At 37.7% G+C, this 19,656-nt stretch overlaps 1 protein-coding gene across 1 annotated transcript in view; it reads right to left on the reverse strand.

Annotated features, from left to right (window-relative positions):
- LOC126161550 (tubulin glycylase 3A-like) overlaps positions 1-19,656 on the reverse strand; it is a 156,390-nt gene that overhangs the window by 108,659 nt on the left and 28,075 nt on the right. Inside the window, exon 4 of the mRNA XM_049917485.1 lies at positions 18,524-18,736. Within this exon, the coding sequence (XP_049773442.1) occupies positions 18,524-18,736 (213 nt within the window). The remainder of the gene's footprint in view (positions 1-18,523; positions 18,737-19,656) is intronic.

A 19,656-nucleotide genomic window follows, 5' to 3' on the forward strand; every position in this document is an offset into this window, starting at 1 on the left:
GTGTTTAGGAGAGAGATGGGGGAAGGTAGTACCCACAAATCTAGATAATTTTGGCACTGAGCAGATACAGTTGAGTTAGTAACAAGTTCGGACATTCTGGAGTACACAGAGAGTGTATACCATGAGCAGCCACTTGCTACCACTAAGACTGCATTACATAAGAAGGTGGAGCACATGCAAGTGGATGAGTTATTGTTGGAGTTCGACGACTTGTTTTTTCCTTGGGTCTCATTCCCAGTAATGTCTAGCAGCTGTCTGATGGCATAATAGAAGAGAACAATGGTCCATGGGGCAAAAGTTGTGGTTGTGCCCAATAAGTCTATGAAAGTCCTAAGGAGTACAGGTTCTGCTGTGATTGCTGTCATCTTAATAGTAAAACATGGCAGATGCATACCCCTTATCCAACATCACTGAGACCACAATAACTTTGGGTAGTGCTAGCCTTTCTGTACAATGGGCTTAAGAAGTGGATACCATTAATTCAAGACACCATTCTCAGTACCCTGAGGTATGGGTGGGTGCCATTTGGGTTGAAGAATGCTCCTGCAATGTTTCAGTGATTGTTGGATTGAATACTGAGGAGACTGAAGCCTTGCTGATGCCTAGTATACCTAGACAATATAAATGTGGTCCCAAAGTCATGGAGGAACACAGGCAAGGCTGAGAGAGATTGTGGACAGCACATCTGAGGTTAAGTACGGAAAAGTGCCATTTTGGTTTGGAGGAAGTATGTTGTGGGGGCCTGTGATCAGTAAAGATGGGGCAAAAATGGAGCCAAGACTGGCATAGACGGCACAAGATTTCCTAGTTCCTATGTCAAGTAAAGACCTACAATCATTTTTCACAACTCGCAAATGATAATGGGAAACTTGTGAGGGAGTTTGCAGATATAGCATGACCACTCATGCAGCTGTTGCAGAAAGATATAAATTCATTGGACGGAGGAACATCAGGGCATATTTGAGAAGTTGAAAAAGGTTTTAACGTCAAGTCCAGTTTTAATTTTTCCAGATTTTCAGAAGGAGTTTGTGCTTTCTTGTGAAGCGTCTAACCACACTTTGGTGTGTGTCCTGAGTCAAGAGAGCATGGTGAGGAGCATCCTGTGGCTTACACATTGAGACATCTTAACAGAACAGAGAAAATATATTCTACCATCCAGAAAAAGATGCTTAGTTTGATAAATTGAGTCATGTGTTTTTAGTGTTGTCTTTATGGGAAGAAATTTAATGTATGACTGTCCACACCATTCTGGAATTGTTATTGGGGTTAAAAGATCCATCCAGCAGACTAACAAGGTGGGCTTTAAGATTCAGTGAGTTTGATTAAAGAAACACAGACGTGCAGATGCTTTGCTGAAAACTAGCAATAGCAAAATACTGGGTCATTGTCTTGCTGAATGCAAACAGTGCAGAACACTGACTGTGACTGCAGGCTATACAAAATGCAATCACACTTCAGCATGTGTGATGGTCTGTTGTGTAAGGTGACTAGGTTAGGGAGGTGGGTAGTGGGTGCCAGCTAAATTGAAGGAGGAAGTCCTGAGAGAGGTGCATGATCATGTGTTACATGGTCATTGAGGGTGCAGAGCAACAAACTGAAACATGGGTAAGAGATACTGATGGAAGGGACGAAAGGAAGATGTGGATCAGTATGTGAGATGTTGTGTGCAGTGTGCACCGTGTGTGCACTTGAGTCATAAACAAATACCATTACAGAGACTGCCAGAAGTTTCAAAGCCATTTGAAATAGTTGTTGTGGATGTGTTAGGATCACTTAACCAAACTCCAGCAAGGAACCATTTTGTATACACAATAATACATCAGTTTTCTCAGTATGTTTAGACGATTGCTATGCTGAACCAGCAAGCAGTTACAGTCTCAAAAGCAAACAACTGGATACTTATGTTTGGGGTGCTGGGGATGATGATTACAATGTGTGTGTGTGTGTGTGTTTGTTTGCTTCACCCACAGTCAAACGTTAGGGGGATGGGTACATTGAATGATCAGAAGGATGTTAATCTGTTGACTGCTACAGATGTGCTCTTTGCATTTCGTGTTGACAAGGACGGGTTCTCGGCAGTTGGACTGACTTTTTGAAACCATGTATAAAGTGATGTATGTTGAAGTCCCGGTGATCACAGCCAGCAGCCATTCACCCATGTGGTCCCTTGTTATGTGTGGGGAAAAAAAAAATCTAAATTTGCACGATGCTCTACACATCCAAGAAAAGAATGGTACATAGTCTGACTGTGTAGGGTAAGATTAAGGGACAGTTCTCACATGCAAGAAGTTGTGGATTAAAATCTTATCAGGCACTTTGACATTTTTTTATTTTTATATCATTACTGAAATGACTTGGTTCATTTTTTATTCAATTAATTGATTTAAATCTATTTTTTAAAATTCCTATTCCTTCATCATGTCATTATAACCATCATATTAACCTTTTCATCTGCTTTCATTTTTTCTTCCCCTGAGTCTTTTTCCACTTGGAATCTTTGTTCAAGCAATTTTAATTACTTTCATGCATTACTTTCAATTTAATTTCTTCCATTTGATAATTCTACATTCTCATCTATGTTACTGCTTCCATTATTTCTATTTCTCTTTTTGTTTAAATTTCATTTTACTGGTAATCCCATATTTTGTTTAAATCTTCATCTGCCTTATTTTGTCCATAGCGCAATAAGGTTGTATGTTACAATGTTTGTATGAGAATTAGTGTCCAAAAAAATGTATATCTTGGAACAAAAAATACCTTTTTGATACCATTGAAGAAGCAATATAAACAGAATATTTTGTCTTTTGTTTTTTAATGAATAGATTGACATTTTTCACTGTTTAAATATTGTGATCGATAAATAAGAAAAATTAAATTCACATGCACAAAGATTCCAAGTGAAGAAAGAGAGGAAAAGAAGAGAGCACTTTAAAATCATTAATATGGTTATTAAAACAACATGACAAAGGAACATAAATAAAAAATCATATTTAAAGCAACTGATTGCATAAAAATAACAACCAATATAATTTCAATAAAATTTAAAAATAAAAACTTAAAAGCACCAGATGAGATTTGGACACACAATTTTTTGTGACGGAACCTTAACCATTGTGCTACAGAAAACCTGTAGAGAATCATGCAAAATTCGAAAATTATTTATTTATTTATTTTTATTGTTTATTTTTTCCCTGCCAGTTACTAGCAAATGAGGACCTACTATGGTGGATGGTTGCTGGGTGTGATATCTGGGACTCTAACATACATCACTGTATAGACTGTTTCAAAAAGTTGATCCCATCAATGTGGATCTCTCCTGGTGTGTGAGGCTTTGTTGTCGCAGTACTGCTTGAAAATGTTGCTATATGTGCTGAGAGATGGTGTTCTGGCTGTTATGAAATACTTATCATCCAGTTTTAAGAAAACTACTTGGTGAAAAAATTTGCACATCTTAAAAGTCTAATACCTTTACTCAAAAAAGAACTGAATTTCTTTTTGTTATTCACCATAGCTACTGTGCTGCACCAAATTCAGTAAGGCATTCCAAGAAATTTTAAAGAGTTTGCAGAGGTAAAAACACATTACATAAACTATGTGTATGGTCAATTTTAGCTCATAATTGCTGTGTCAAAGAAGCAAATATGTTTTGTGATAAATACTTGAAAATTTTTTATTCATCCATTTATGGACATTACTCATCTGTAGCAGTCAAATAGTCAGTAGGATTGGATGCATAAACAGTTCAACAGGGTTTAGGTAACGCCCAGAGACCACATTTAAACATGTTCTCAACATCCGGGAGCAGTGGAGCATGACGAGTTAACCAATCCACAGCTGTCAAAGGGTAGCTACTATATGAATAATGACTCAAACACATATCTCCAATTTGTCGTGTTGGCGTACAATTCAATGGTCCATGCTAAAAAAAAGGATTTCTCCATATGAGGTAGTATATGGCAAGAAATGCCATCACCATCTGTTATAATTAAGGTAAGATGGGGCAAGGACGGAGAGTATGTCTATGATTTAACAAGAATGATGTGAGGAATATGGAATTGGATGCTGAAGGTATACACAAAGGCACTTGAAGGACAGGAGGAAGCTGTGAAACACAGAGGGAGCTTACCATGTTACAGGGTAGGGCAGTGGGTAATATTATTGAGCCCTCACACATTGAAGGGTAAGGCTAAGAAACTGTTATGAGGTGTCAAGGACCATACCAATTGGTAGAAACCACATCACCAGTGAACAATGGGCAACAGTTGCCAGTGAGGTCAACAACAGTGAATTCTGATACCTCTGACCGTTCCAAGACACTCCGAAGTTGATCCCAGGAGTGTTAAGAATGGAACCTGAGGAGGACACAAGGAAGAATAAGTGGAGGAGTGGACATGAGAATATGAATGGACCTGTTTGGAAGATGGCCTGTGTGTTGGGGTCAAGAGAATGTCATAGGTATTTTGTTGTGTTTTATCAGTAAGCACATGTGAGGTGTCAGATTATAATATAATAAGGGTAAAGGAAAATGGTTTTGTGTTACAGTACAGATTTTTTGAATTTTCTTTGTGTGGGAGTATTGAGTGATGGCAGTAGCCTTCCGAGGTGGTAGGGAGGATGATGATAATCCCTGTCCACAGGTTTCTGTACACCCCGAGGTGGAGGATGGAATGGATGTCAGTTGTGGCAGTACTGGACCTCTTCTCTTGGAGCAGAGTGGGAGTGCTACAGAATTCATAAATGGAGGGAAAGGTTCCTTTTGCCAAGCAAGAGGACGTGATGGATTCCAGCCATCAATGGATGCTGAGTTTTATTTTTAATGCATGGAATTCCTGACTGAAGTGAGGAGGCTGGAGGAGGTGTTTTCCAGCTTCGACAGTCAGCCAAGAGCAGGGGTTTGGCTGGGGTAGTTTCTGCTGGGAAACGTGGGAAGTTGCATACAGCTTATGAAATATTATGGGAACAGATATAGCAAGCAGTGGAAGTGATGCAGCATTCACTATGTTGATGGAAGAGGGGTTGTATAGACAATGGGGAAAGAACAACAGATGCCAGTGACATCAGAGGATTGAACAGGACAGCAGGTGACACAACAGGGCCAATCTTCCATCTAGAAGCCATGTTTATGGGAATTATACAGTTGAACACGAGACAGCTGCAGTTATACAGACCAGACAAACCACTAGAGTCAGTCCCGATGCATAATCTAACCTTCTTTAATAATACACTGAAACCAGACCTGATCAATTCCTGAACCAATCACTAGCTACACAAGAAGAATGGATTTCAGCAAACAGTTGATGCAGCATGTTAAGCAATTCAGGAAAGGGGAACGATGAGTGACTGTAACCTTGTGCATCACAATACCTAGTTCCGTAGTGAATTTGACTCTGCTGTGCATAGCCTTCATCCATCTGAGACAGAGAGCTGTCCATCAACCTGATCTACCAGCGGTACACAGTCTGGTAGCCTGGATCCCAAGAGCAGGACCAAGAGTAAATGTTGAATTCTGTAGTGTGAATGTTGATGAAAAATGAATTTCCTAGTATGTAGGAGGATATACTGCCATGGAACAAGCCATGAGCATTTGTAAAGAGAAATGCCAAAGGCACATGCCTGGCAGGATATAAAACAGAGTCAACTGCTGTGTGCCAAACTGGACGCGAGTACAATGTGTGGACCAAGGCTTGAACTGCCTCAGCTTTGCTTGGTGCTTCTTAGATGTACTTAATACAGTGCAAAATTTCATTTAACATTGCAGGGCAGCATTTTTTGGTTTGCGTGACTTTCTACAGTGCAGCAGAATCATGGTGTCAGCACTGTTTACTCTTCACTATCGTTCTTGGTATAAATGAAATTCACAGGTCCACTGGCTGTTTGCACAAAAAGAGGCAGACTAGCAATCTATCATTACAAGCCTTTAAAGATGAATGGGAATGACAGAAGAGAAGGGGTCAGGGTCTTGTTGAATGGCCAGCAGTGTGGAATGCTGACAGGGACTGCAAGCTATACAGAATGTAATCCCAGTTCAGTATGTATGATGGTCTATTGTGTAAGATAACTAAATTATGGAGGTGGGTAGTGATGCCAGCTAAGCTGAAGGAGGATGTCCTGGGAAGAGGCACATGGTCATACATTATCTGGTTCTGGATGGTGCAGAGCAGCAAACTGAAGAGTGGCTGAGAGATATTGGTGGAAGGGACAAAAGGGAGATGTGGATTGGTATGTGTGAAACTGTGTGCAGTGGGCTGAAAATGATGATTCCAGACAAAGGGACAAATTTTATGTCAGACTTGATGAAGGAATTATGTTTCTTGTTACATGGGAAGAAACTGAAAACTAGTCCATTCCACCCACAGCCAAACGGTAGGATGGAGTGGGTGCATTGTATGTTTTGAAGTGAAAGCTACCATGCTACCATGTGAATGCACACCATAATGGCTCAGACATATATCTCTGATTTGACATGTTGGCATACAATTCAAAGGTCCATGCTAATAAAATAAGAACTTCCAATATCTATTACATGATATACAATTGCATATCTAACGAGTATCACAGATTTGCTATGGAATGACATTACAACACCATGCAGAAGGAAATTAAAAATTTAGTTGACAGTGAAAGAGCAAAAACTTACAATGATCAACAAGCATGATTCATTACTCTGTACATCAGTAAGCACATATTTGTGATTTATGGGACACATTTAAAAAGAAAATTCTGACAAAACACACTGTCTGTTTCCCTGAACTGAATGGTGATAAAGAAGACACGAAGTATTAAAAGGCTAGTTTTCTAAAGGTTTTGGGGACACTGCCAATCTTACATATGTTTTCAAGACCATTTATTGTTTCACTTGAAAATGCCCTTATGCATGTGCAGGTGGAACTGATTGATGCCAGTGTTATTCCCACTTAAAAGACAAATTCTTTTACGTTGAAACTGTCCATGAGGGCTACATTGTTTTCCTTGGGAAGAGTTTCCATGCCTCCATAACGAAATTGCAAACACAATAAAATACTCTGATCAACATATGTGTATGAAAGACTTTTTTAGATTGTAAAACTAAGTAAGTCACGATTACATGGCAACCAGAGTGTGAAAAGATGTAAAATGATCTAAGCCTGTCAATATGCTGATAGTTTTTATTACATAAAATTATATTATGTCTTTAGTGAACCACAAATAATTAAATAACGCTGAAAATGTGTTTTTTTGTGATTTATGTTGTTGAGAAATGTCAAATCAAGTCATATGTAATGCAACTGTGTTGCTGTTTAAATGCTGCACTCTTGCAGTTTCCCCCTCTTTCTCCTCCTCACGCTCATACAGCGTGACATGGTGATGGGAGAAGTGTGCAGCCAGGCAAGACAACAACAGCACTGCTGTCCTTGATGTAAAACATATAGGCATGATGCAATGTGTTTCCCAGAGAAACTAATGGAATATTCAGTTGGGCAGCAATCAGCAACTTAATAGAGTAACAGGAAGTTTAGTAAGTGTGATTTGTAGGTTAAATGCAGTCTTTGAACCTTGTGGGTTAAACTGCCAGACACTCTGCAAATGTGATACGCTGTTGCAGATTGGTCTTAAGTGAGACATGGGGAACTGAGTGTTTCTGTGGAGAGGGGCAGTGTTGTGCTGCTGCCACTTTATTGGCAAATGTGTTAGAATATGTTGTGAAGTATTGCAGCAGCTGCTGGTAGATGATGAGCACAGGGTGCTGTCTTCCTGGTATAGCAACAGAGCTATTGAATTACTGCAAGATAAGCAAGGCTCTCTTGGTGAAACATGCCAGTGTAGTGGTAATGCATGGTTCTTGCAGCACAGGCAAGAGAATTTCTTACCAATGGGTTCCAGTGGTGTTTCTGAGAATGTGACATTGTCATTACAGGTGCAATGCTATCTTGTATAAATAGCTGTCATTTTGGTAGCAGATTCATTTGCAGGCCAGCAGTTCTACCAGGACATGGGGGTTAGGGGGCTACACCAGATGAGAAGATCACATGGGGCCACCAGCAGCAGTCAAGAATTCTGGGGCCTACAGCAATACAAGTCTCCTGCATGAAGTCCACCTTCCAGACCTACAAGTGCCAATGACACAGTGGGCCATCACAGGCTCACTCTCTCTCTCTCTCTGTCTGCCGCTCGTGGTCTCGCGGTGGCGTTCTCGCTTCCCGAGCATGGGGTCCCGGGTTCGATTCCCGGCGGGGTCAGGGATTTTCACCTGCCTCGAGATGACTGGGTGTTTGTGTTGTCCTCATCATTTCATCATCATCCAAGAAAGTGGCGAAATTGGACTGAGCAAAGGTTGGGAAATTGTACGGGCGCTGATAACCACGCAGTTGAGCGCCCCACAAACCAAACATCATCATCATCACAGGCTCACTCTATTGGCAAGTCAGACTCCTACTCAGGTAGCAGCGGGTCATACTGCATGCAAAATAGCCGTCTTTCACCACTGCAGTGTGTGTTCCACAGGCTGCATGCCCATGGCTGCTACGATTCAGTCATTCATCGCAGAGATGGCTACCATAGCAAGATTACTGAATATCTTGGCGTGATGCTAATGCAAGGTGTGACACAACTCATGCAGTGGGGTCACATGCCACGGACTTAGCACAGACATCAATGTAGATGGGCACATATGTTGCAGTCAGCTGGCTAGAAGTTGGTTGTTACCTTGCCAGTCAACTGGATCTCCCAACGCAGAGTGGGGCAGGGTTGCTAGTCTGCACTGATGTAGCATAAATGAACCAGTAAAATGAAGTGTTAATTTCATCAGCCAAATCACACAGGACCTTCAGTGGCTTGCTATCCCATCTCAACCCTCTGCCGCCTGCTGTCCCGAATCACAGCCACCTCTCCATCCAAAGAGTCAGTGATAAAGGTACAAGAACTTCTAGCTGCATGCTGAATATGTATTCTGGATTGTTAATGTTGGGACAAAATGGATGTAATTGGCCCCTTTCACTAGTTTTCCTGCTTGTAAGAATTTAGGGCGATAGATTGTCTGCTTTTACAGCTACTTTCATGCATTACTTGTTAGCTGCTTCTTTAATATCTGATGTGAGCCTCTTCCTACCAGATCAGTTTAAGTGTAATCCATGCATTGTAGAACTAGCTTTTCTCTAACTACTTAGCTCAAGATGTCATAAGTTTTTAAACTTCAAACAGAAGTGCTATAATTTTTGATACATTTGTCAAATTTCATTATACATCAGTCCATCAAATCAAATCTCATCAGTGCATGCCTGTCTTAAAATATTTTGACTTTACTCCCATGGTGTTTTATTTTTTGTGTGGCTGCAGAACTGTTCTTTGTAGATTTTGTGTTTGTTTTTGGAAGTCCACTTTTACATCTGATTTTTAACACAGCAGTACTGTCTTCTATATTCTCAGACACAAACTTTTTAGTGATTATATTTTGAATGTGTGTAGAGCATTGTTTAGGATCTACTATTGTTCATTTTTTTCAGTATTTCCCTTCTTTGCTTAGATGTGAGCTAAATGTTTTGAAACACTTATTTTCATCCACTGCTGGTCCCCAGAATTTTGGACCTGTGTTCTAGAGCAGCACATTTCATTAGTAACATTTCAGTATCCATTTTGCAACACTTGAATTATTGAACCTTTGTCTCTGATAACGTTTAAATACTTTTTTTTCACTTGGTTCTGTTACACAAGCATCGTATGACCATGGGTAGCCCACAGTTACCAATTTTGTGTTAACTTTGCAGCAGTTTTTGTGTAGCCATTATTTACAACATTGGCATTGGAAGCCTTTCTGACTTTTCTGTGACACAACTTGCAATTATTACAACTTTTTACTTCATTTTCATCAGTTACATTGCAGCAACTTACACCTACTAGCCTGATTAGTGCTATCTTCAAAAGATAAAAAAAATATAGAAATTGTTAAATAACAGCCAATCCCACTGTAAAATGATAATGGGGAATTTTACCACAAAATTATGGCAAAAACTAAAGAATAATTCATCAGTGAGAAATTTTGACTACAATAAAAAAAATAAAAAATAAATAAATTAATTAAAAAAACCAGAGTATATACAATGAAGGATTCACTAATAATGACAACATGTTAGTCCATAACACATTCTTCTAGAAGTATTTGAGAAATATAAGATTTTATTTAAGAATACAAAAATCCTAGAAACAGAGATTACACTGATATAGGTGTTGTTCTGAAGGTCAGTGGGTTAGCTCCATCACAACACCTGATGCATGTGGAAGTACTCGTATTTGACAATGCACTTCCAGCCAGTGTGGCCAGGCACCAACTGGCTACAGAATTTTTTTGAGTATAAACCATCACTAAAAGCTATGGAGGTAGGGATTTGAAAATGCTCAGTCTGGTTTGATTTTCCATACACAAATGGGTGACCTAAAGTAAGCAACATGGCCCAATGGCTGTTTGAAAAATTACACTTGAAGAAATTGGATCTAACAGGCTATCAATGTATGACTTACAGATCACTGTATTTCAAACTGGTTGATGATCAGACATGGTTACAGAGAATGATGGCCACAAATGAATCAGCCAACTTCTTGCACTCAAATGGTGAATTCAGAAACGTTACAATTAGTCACTCTTGTCTTTGTTTGTGAATGGTAAGTATGCTCAATGTTCCTTTTAAGTACCACATATGCATTTTCAACACACATTAGTGCCTTTAGGTACTGCATTACAAACAAAATGTGGGAGGGAACAAAATAACAGACATTTAAATGAAGACACTGGACTGGAAAATGTATGAATAAACTTGAAGAAAATACCTCATCATATGACACGCATACACAGTTGTGAAGGATAAGTTACATACAAAGGCCAGCCTCAAACATGGAAAACCTGTGCTTCCACAGACCATCACAAACACAACTGTCCAGTAATCGTAGGAAAGCAAAGAATATAAGAAAAATGTAAATCATAAAACCACCTACAAGTGCACAGCCTTTGGAAACATGGCTACATCACCTTGCCACTACACACACACACACACACACACACATACACACACACACACGTGCACACACGTACACACACACACACACACACACACACACACACAGGTCAAATCTTCTGAGCTGACAGCCACACCATTGTGTAACAATGAATAATCCAAATGTGCTTCTCAAATGGCAAACCACCATCAAGAGTAAGAGACTTATGATCTGACAAGTGATGCCATGTGTGAGAGAATGCAAGTGCAAGCTTTCACAGCCTTGGCAGGTCAAACTGCTCAATAGTGAAATATAATGTCACTACATGATGCCTCATTGGACTGCACCTGTACAACGCCTGATGGGTCCATTTTTACAGCCCATATTGCTATGTGATACACCCATCACAAACATTCATAATCGAGCTGAGTCTTTATAGTTGCCTAGTGACAATACAGACCTCTCTAGCTCAAAACAGAAGAAGCCCACAAGATTCATCCTTGGAAGATAGAGCAAGCAAGTTATAATTGTATGTAAAAGAAGGCTGCCACCAGCAAAAAGACCCTTAGAAAAACAATAAGGGAGAAATGAGATTTGATGACATCACTATTGTTTGAACTCAGACTATGGAATTGGAAGCAAACACAAGCTCAGAAAATGTAGGGGCAGGGCCAGTGGGTATAATGTTCAGACTATGACAAGAACATAATATAGTCAAAGGATGCTGACATTTGACATTGAACTGTTGTATTATGCAAACATCTAACTTGGCTAACCTTAATATTAATCACACTGAGTCTAACACCAAACTCTTCAGTCTGAAGCAATATCTTTATGCACCAGAAATAGGTATTTTGGCGATGCAGAACTCACAACAACATATGCCACTGACACTTCTAGTTATGAGGCCATAATTAATATAGTTTTAGCACAGGCCACAGTAACAGATCATGCACTGGGGGCAAAGAACCACCAAATTAATTTTCCTGATACTATGGTTTTAACAAGATTGAATAATTACCATGCTTAACAGAAAAAAGAAGGATTTAAAATAGACAAGCTGTGGGTTTTAATGCTACATAAAGCAAAAAACAGCAACTCTTCCCCACTAAGAGCTCCATAACACATATCAATGTGACTCCATGATCTTAGGCAGTGGTCTGATGACTTCACAAAACAACCATTGTGTGTGTGGATGCATATAAACAGTTCAGCTTGCTGAACTTGCTTAAGTCTGAGATTGCTCCCTGAGACTTTATAGCCTCTGATGATGTCTCCAGCACTGAGAGACAAAATGTTAGGCAGAGAAATATTCTCTGGACTACAGCCTTGAACCCACATAAGAAAAAGTGCCAGTAATGTAGATACCACCTGTGAAAGCCTGCATTATGGGTAGGGTGACCAGACATCCAGATAAATCCTGATGTGTCCTCCTGTTTATCTCTTTGTCCAGGGTTCGGGCAGATTTTTACATTGCCCTCCTTTTTTGAAAAGGGGGCCATAATAAAATTATATTTGCAATGATTCCCATTCTGTTGCTCTTTTCCTAAAATACCTTATCCACAGATGGCAGTAAGGACCATTGATTTTATTGATTTTTCACTACTGATCATGGATCCATTCATAAACAAGTGAAAATATCAAGTACTTAAAATTTCCATTCCATATTTGCAGTGCCAGATTCACATTGGCTTGGCTTGGCTTGGCATTATAGGTTTTATGTCATGTACTCAGTACTCAGGTGCAAGTGATTTGCTGTTTATTGTAAAAGAATGGGTTTTATAAAATATTTGACAGTGCCTGAATGCAAGTGTACATTCTCAGATGTTCTTTCTTACAAACACCCTGCCTTCAAGAAATGGAGAACTGAATTAGAAGCAGAACGTAAAATATGTGGAGCTGGAACTTATGTATCAGTGGCCAATAAAACTACGAAATAGTGAAACAGATTATTTTATAATTATGGTTTTATTCATGGCTTCTTAGCCATTCAATTTATTTATATTCAGAAAACTGAATGAGAAAAATTGGCAATAAAATTCTCCAGTTCTGCATAGCATACATAAACATCATTTAATTTATTTAAATATTATAAAATAAAATGCTTGGTACTGTGTCACTGAACTATTTTAAATTTCTTTCACTAGGTGGCCAAGATCTCAAACATCATATTACCATTCAGAAGCACAAGGAAAATCTTAAGGCTTGTAGTGCAGTGTCTAGGATAGACACAGTATTTCAGCAACAGCACTCTACTTCTGCTTTAAGTCACCAAATTCTTGTTGGAGAAGGAGCACTAGCATTCCATAACATTAGGCATCATTCTAGCTATAGGTCAATGGATTGCATGCCAAAATTAAATGAAGCCATTTATTTTATTCAGATGTTGCTAAAAAGATCTCCCTAGCCACAACAAAAGCTCAAAGCACTATGAACAATGTAATTACCACTTGTGCCTTGAATGTAACCATGGAAGCTTTGAGCAGCATATCTTGTTTTGGTGTCTCAATTGATGGAAGTAACCATGGCAATATAAATATGTTCCCCCTATTATTCAATATTTTGACTACAAACAATGTGATTTAAAAACAAAAGTAATTGAGCTACAATCTACTTCAAATGAAATATCTGGACTGTCACACAGTATATTACAGAAACACTACAACATTTGGATATTGGTAATAAGTGAGGGTATAAATGGCAAGGAAGGGAAGAATATTTACAGCAGATTAAAGATATCTTTGAACAATGAGATTTTAATCACTGTAGGATGTCCAGCTCATTGAAGCTGTTGTTTGGAATGTGTCATTGTGAAAATTCATAATTATTTTTCTATTTACTCTGTTAGAATGGAACAGTTACACTGTGTGAATTTGTTGAGGTAATTTAAAAATCAGTTCTGTCTCACATGAAAACTAGGTGGTTGTCTTTTTCACAAGCCACTGAAAGGGTACTGGAAATGTATCCTGCTCAAAATCTTACTTTCTGTCTGAAAGCAGCTAAAGACACTAAATGTTTTGTTTCAGTTGTTTGAGAATAGGTTAAGTGAAGCCTACTTCTGGCATTTGCATTCACTGACATATGTCTTCAATTCAAATATTCTGCAACTAGAAAAGAAGGACAATTCTATGCTTGAAGTGATTAAAATTTTAGATTCTGTTTGTGAGGTTCTTCAGAACTGATTAAATGAAAAATTCATTTGCCTGAAGGTTAAACAGATGGTAGAAATCACAACAGAAGAAGGCTTTGAGAAAGAAGTTTAACTTTTTATGGAGGAAGCTACGTAGCAGTATCAGTTGTACCGTGAATATTTAAAATGGTGGTTCTGAATGTTTGATGACTTTTCCTGTTTCAAATGCATGAAAAAGCCTTTTGGATTTGCAACACAAATGTAAAGCTTCTGAAGTTGAAGACGTAAAATGTTTCGACCAATTCTGTAATTTTCGGCAGTTTCTGAAATGGAACAGTACTTATCCGGAATCTAGTAAGTTATCTTGTATTAAAAAATGGGCCAAGTATTTTTGTGAAAGTAAGGCAGTTGATTGTCATACAGAATTGTTAAAATTTGCTGAATAATTTTTCAGTATAACAGGGCACAATGTAAATGCAGACAGAGTATTTTATCTCATTTACAACACAGTAGACTGATGACAGGGATAGGGTGAATCTTGAATCTGTTTAAGGTATGTTGATGGTCCAGTATGATTCAAAAGAATTTTCCTGTGTATCTTTTTACAGATATCCACTAGGCAAGCCTACACTTCTACAGAAAACTGGATCTTCAGAGAAGTATCAATAAAAGTTGAGGAATGTGTGTTATGTCTACTAATTAATTCATTTATTAAATTTGACTGTATATTTCCATGTGTCCTCTTTCTTCTAACTTTGTCCTCCTTTTTCAAGGTGTTTGTCTTCTTTTTTTATATGTCTGCGTCTGGTCACCCTAATTATAGGCCAGTTTCTCTGCTCATGTCATTGTAAAAATAATGCAATCAATCATAAAAGACAGAGTAATGACTTAACTAAACAGACACAACCTTTTTAGCAAAGCACCATTTGGCTTCTGAAGTAGCAGAAGTACAATATCTTGCATAACAGAATTCACAAAATTGGTGCTCGAAGCTCTCAATAGGGATGACTGTGTTACAAACACAGATCTAGTCCTGTCCAAACCTTTTTACATTGTTGACCACAAAATACTACTAAACAAATTAGAAGTGTTACGTATAAGAGAAACAGCTAATGATTGGTTTCATTCCTCCTTAGAAAATACAATGCAGAGGTAGAGATAGTCCACACTTCAGATGACACCTAGTTGAGAAAGGCCTCAAGGATGTGTACACATGGGCATTATGCAATAAATTAACAGTGAACATTAAAGAAACAAAAAGCATAAATCCAAAGTACTATAGCTGATTCCCCAATTAATCCAAAGATTTTTCTGTGAATTATCACTTCATTCACCTCAGGTAATGATTTTTGTAAGTGAAAAATGTTGAGTAGCATTGTGGTTCGGAGTTCATGTTAAACTGTAGGTACCCCTATAACTGCTGTGTAATGATGGAGGAAGGCAAGATAACACCCAGTAAAACTATGTGGTCCTGAAACCAATCTTTGGCTTCTGGACAGCTTTACCTTTACCTGTAATGACACAGACAAATATTAAGGTGTTGTGGTTATGAAGAAGACAAAAGAAAAGAAAATCTCAAATGAAAAAACAAAATTATTTAAGAGGATGTGAGACTCTCAAGCACATAATAATAAGAACATGATAGACTAATCTGAACTAAAGAAAATTATTTGACAATGTCTTCAAGGGACGTGAAAAATACAATGACAACAGAGGTACGCATAGCAAATCCTCATTCATATCGTAGTCTCAAAGGTGCAGGTCAAACACAGGATGAGAGAACATCTAGGAATTGTAAATTGCTATAGCTATGTTGGAAAAGAACCAGAGCTCCAAGTGCTCATAGAAAGCAGAGAAGCAGAAAATGTTAAAGGTACTGAAAGCTGACTAATGTCAGAGATAAGTTCAGCCAAAATTTTTACCAAGGTTGTAAGAGTGTTCTGAAAGGATAAATTAAATTCTGTTGATGGTGGCATGTCTGTTGCCATTTTCAAGGAAAATTTCAGCCTCATTTTGAATACATACCCAACTCATAAAGTTATAGGTTGGGGAGACCTCAGTCTATCCTTAGTATGTTGGCAAAATAACATGTTTATAGTTGGTGGTAGGCATAAAACATCATCCAAAATTTTACTAAATGGCTGCTCCAAAAATTATTTGAGCAATTAGTTCAAGAGCCCACTCAAAGTATAAATGGTTGCAATAACACACTATACCTCTTAGCAACAAACAATCCTGAGCAAATAGAGAGCATCATGACAAACACAGAAATTTGTAACTATAAGTTGGTTGTAGTACATAATATCCAAATCCACCAAAAATAAGTGTTAAATATATCTGTTTAAAGAAAGCACATAAAAATTTGCTTAATGGTTACTAAGAGACAGCCAGCATTCCTTCTAAACTAGCTATGTAAGTGTAGACCAAGTGTAACTCACATTCAGAGAAATGGTATTGACAGTGATTGACAGATTTATACCAAATAAATTAATAAGAGAGGGAATTGAGCCCCCACAGTACACAACACTGGCCAGAACACTGTGGCAAAAGCAATTTTGTTGACTCCCACATACACAGGGAAAACTGACCATCATAATAAAATGTGGGAAATTAGAGCTCACACAGAATCATTTATGTGTTAATTTTTCCCACATGCTGTTCAATAGTGGAAAAATCAAGAAATTGTCTGAAAGGTGTTTTATGAGTCCTCTGTCAAGCACTTTGGTGTGAACTGCAGAGTATGTCTTTTGGGTGTAGGAAGATAATGCAGTAACTGTAAAAAGGAGAAAATTGTATAAGCATTCAATGATTTCTTTAAATGACTGAAGGAAAGTAATATGAAGAAACTTGCTAAATCATTTAGAGAATGTCTTTGAAAGGAGACAATCTCCCAAAATTGGAACATTGCTGTAATTCACAAGAAGAGAGGCACGTAAGACATAAAAATCATACATCCATCAGTTACCTTGTCTCTAATATGGACGATATTCACTAATGTAAGATCCTTACCAAGTGCTTAGAAAAAAGCACTGCACTTGAATCAAGCAAAAGGTCAATTTGGAATTGAAGAGGTCAGCAGAACAAAGTGGAACCCTCAATTTGGTAAGGATTACCCTGATCACACTACCTGTTTGTTTTACAATGAATGCTGGTAATAAGTAGTTCCAAATGTTCTGCTAGATACTGCTGCCTACTATGTATATTATTGTTTTGTTGCATTTATGATCTTGTCTTTGAATTTAACTGAACATATAACATGCAATAACTCAAAATACACTCTTATGGGTTTGCACTTTCTTTTGCTGACCCCTTGAATTACAAAAGGGATCAATAATTACGAATTACCACTTTGTCTAGGATTCATAGTTTTGAGAAAGCTTTGAACTCACCAACTGAGAAACAAGGTCTTTATTACATTGGTATACTGAAGACAATGTTCATACATCAACACTACAGCTTCACTTAGACATCATAAGGGTAGTGGTAACAGACTGTGCTAACTAAAAATTCTTGGTTTAATGTGGAGTGCTATGGGGAACAGAAAATTTATTCAGAAGTCTACAGAAGACAATTAAACTAATTTTTGAAGAAAAACAGAGACATGACAGGGAACTTACTAAGGCAAGGAAAAGAGAGTATATCAGTCATGAAAGAAATTAGGATGAAATAGAAAATACCACAGAATCCAAAAGATTCTCCAAGAGCATCAGTATGTTAAAACAGCAAATTTAAAAATGGCAATATTATGAAAAGGATAGACTGCTACTCATCACATAGCAGAAATTTTGAGTCTGACATCAGCAGCCAGAGACAGTGGTCATTTGCGTGAATGTGTGTATTTATTGTCTAATTCAGAAGAAGGCTTTTTGGCTGACACCTGACTTTCTTAGCAGTCTTTTTATTGCGCCTGCCTGCAACTCAACATTTCCACTATACCATGAGCAGCAACCTGTCCTTTTCATAATATTGTCATTATTCCATCTTTAATTTCCCATTGTTTAATAATGCACTGAAATTTACTAACATAACTTCTCCAAAACAATGAATTTAATCTTGGCACCTTGTTAAGCTCTGAAAACTCCATAAAATCCAAAATTGATCCACAAACTGAAAAGGCCAATGGGTGTTAATTATTGACTTATGACTGTTTTCAAAACCAAATATCAATTCAATTTTGACAACACATACAATTCAACATCCAAAATTTTTTTAAGATATGGCCACAGCAGAAATGCGATCTGGAGATGGTTGATGTGCCAGTAGAAAGAGGTTACCTGTATTCAGTACAATAATTGCAATTTTGTTGGCTGCATAAACTAATCACACTAGATTTCTCCATCACAGCACAATATTGTACTTTACTATTATTATTTCTAGATGGAACTGATAATTAATCTGAGCATATATGTGCAATAAAATGTTGGTACAAACCTTCCCATCTGGAGACTGAACAGATTGAGGGTCTGATTCATATTTTGTTACCATCCACTTCAGCAAGTTGACACATGCTGTGAGACGGAAATCATTTTTAAATGCTGTTTTCTCTTCTGCCTGGCATATATTGTAACATCGAGGAAACAATGTTTCTGAGACACCGTCTTCGCAAAACCATTGCATTTGTTGTAGAAAACTGCACAGTCCAACCTTTATTTGAGAGATATGTAATTATTTGATAAATCTAATATAAATGCCATGAAAATTACTACACATATCATCAAATTATGTTTAACAAAATATTTTCTGTAACCCAGAGAATTTAATCTCTTTCTTTTGATTTTAACTTAATGGATTTACTGAAAATGTATAATTATTCTGTTCTGCTCCTGTAGGTATAATTATTTTTCATTGTTGATGTATTTTATAAATTTTCTTCAGGACAGTAAAGCTATCCTCTGCGTTAACACAAAAATATAAGTAATATGTATTGTTTCATGTAGCCGCTTGGACTGCTTGAGATGCGTCAGCCTAAATGTACACCAGAACATTATTTCTCATCATCTGGCTTCATACTGAGACATATCAATCATTGACTTTTGAGACCCTTAGTCCATTATTTGTAAATAAGACATCATGGGTACAAAAATATTAATCCTACTTCAAAATTTTCATTTTTTTTTTCAAAATTATGTATCAGCTATGGTATTATTACCAAGTAGTGTCCTTAACAGAAAGTTTACTGTACGAGAGAATTTACACTGGTTGTGAACAAAGTATACTAAGAAGCTTTCACTGGTCACTTATGACTGAAGTGAGTTTTCAGATATGGAACCCTTAATCTCCAGTGACTTGTCATAAATTAATTTATTACATTTGTTACTACAACTACCATTACATTAGTTTGTGAGTATTCTCACTGCATCTAATAAGAATGAGTGTCATGTCTGTCAGTTCATCCAAAGATTTGAGGGTCAATCCTCAGCCAGACCTAGGACTTTAATGTCACATCTTTGACAACAAACAATGCTATGTTGATGTGGTTAATGCCAAGTATCAACACATTTTGAAATCAGTGTTAAACTCTATAGGCCATGTATGACAGTCCTACATTCAGAGGGAGGCAAAGA

This window comes from Schistocerca cancellata, chromosome 2, assembly GCF_023864275.1.
Source record: "Schistocerca cancellata isolate TAMUIC-IGC-003103 chromosome 2, iqSchCanc2.1, whole genome shotgun sequence".
Taxonomy (NCBI): Eukaryota; Metazoa; Arthropoda; class Insecta; order Orthoptera; family Acrididae; genus Schistocerca; species Schistocerca cancellata.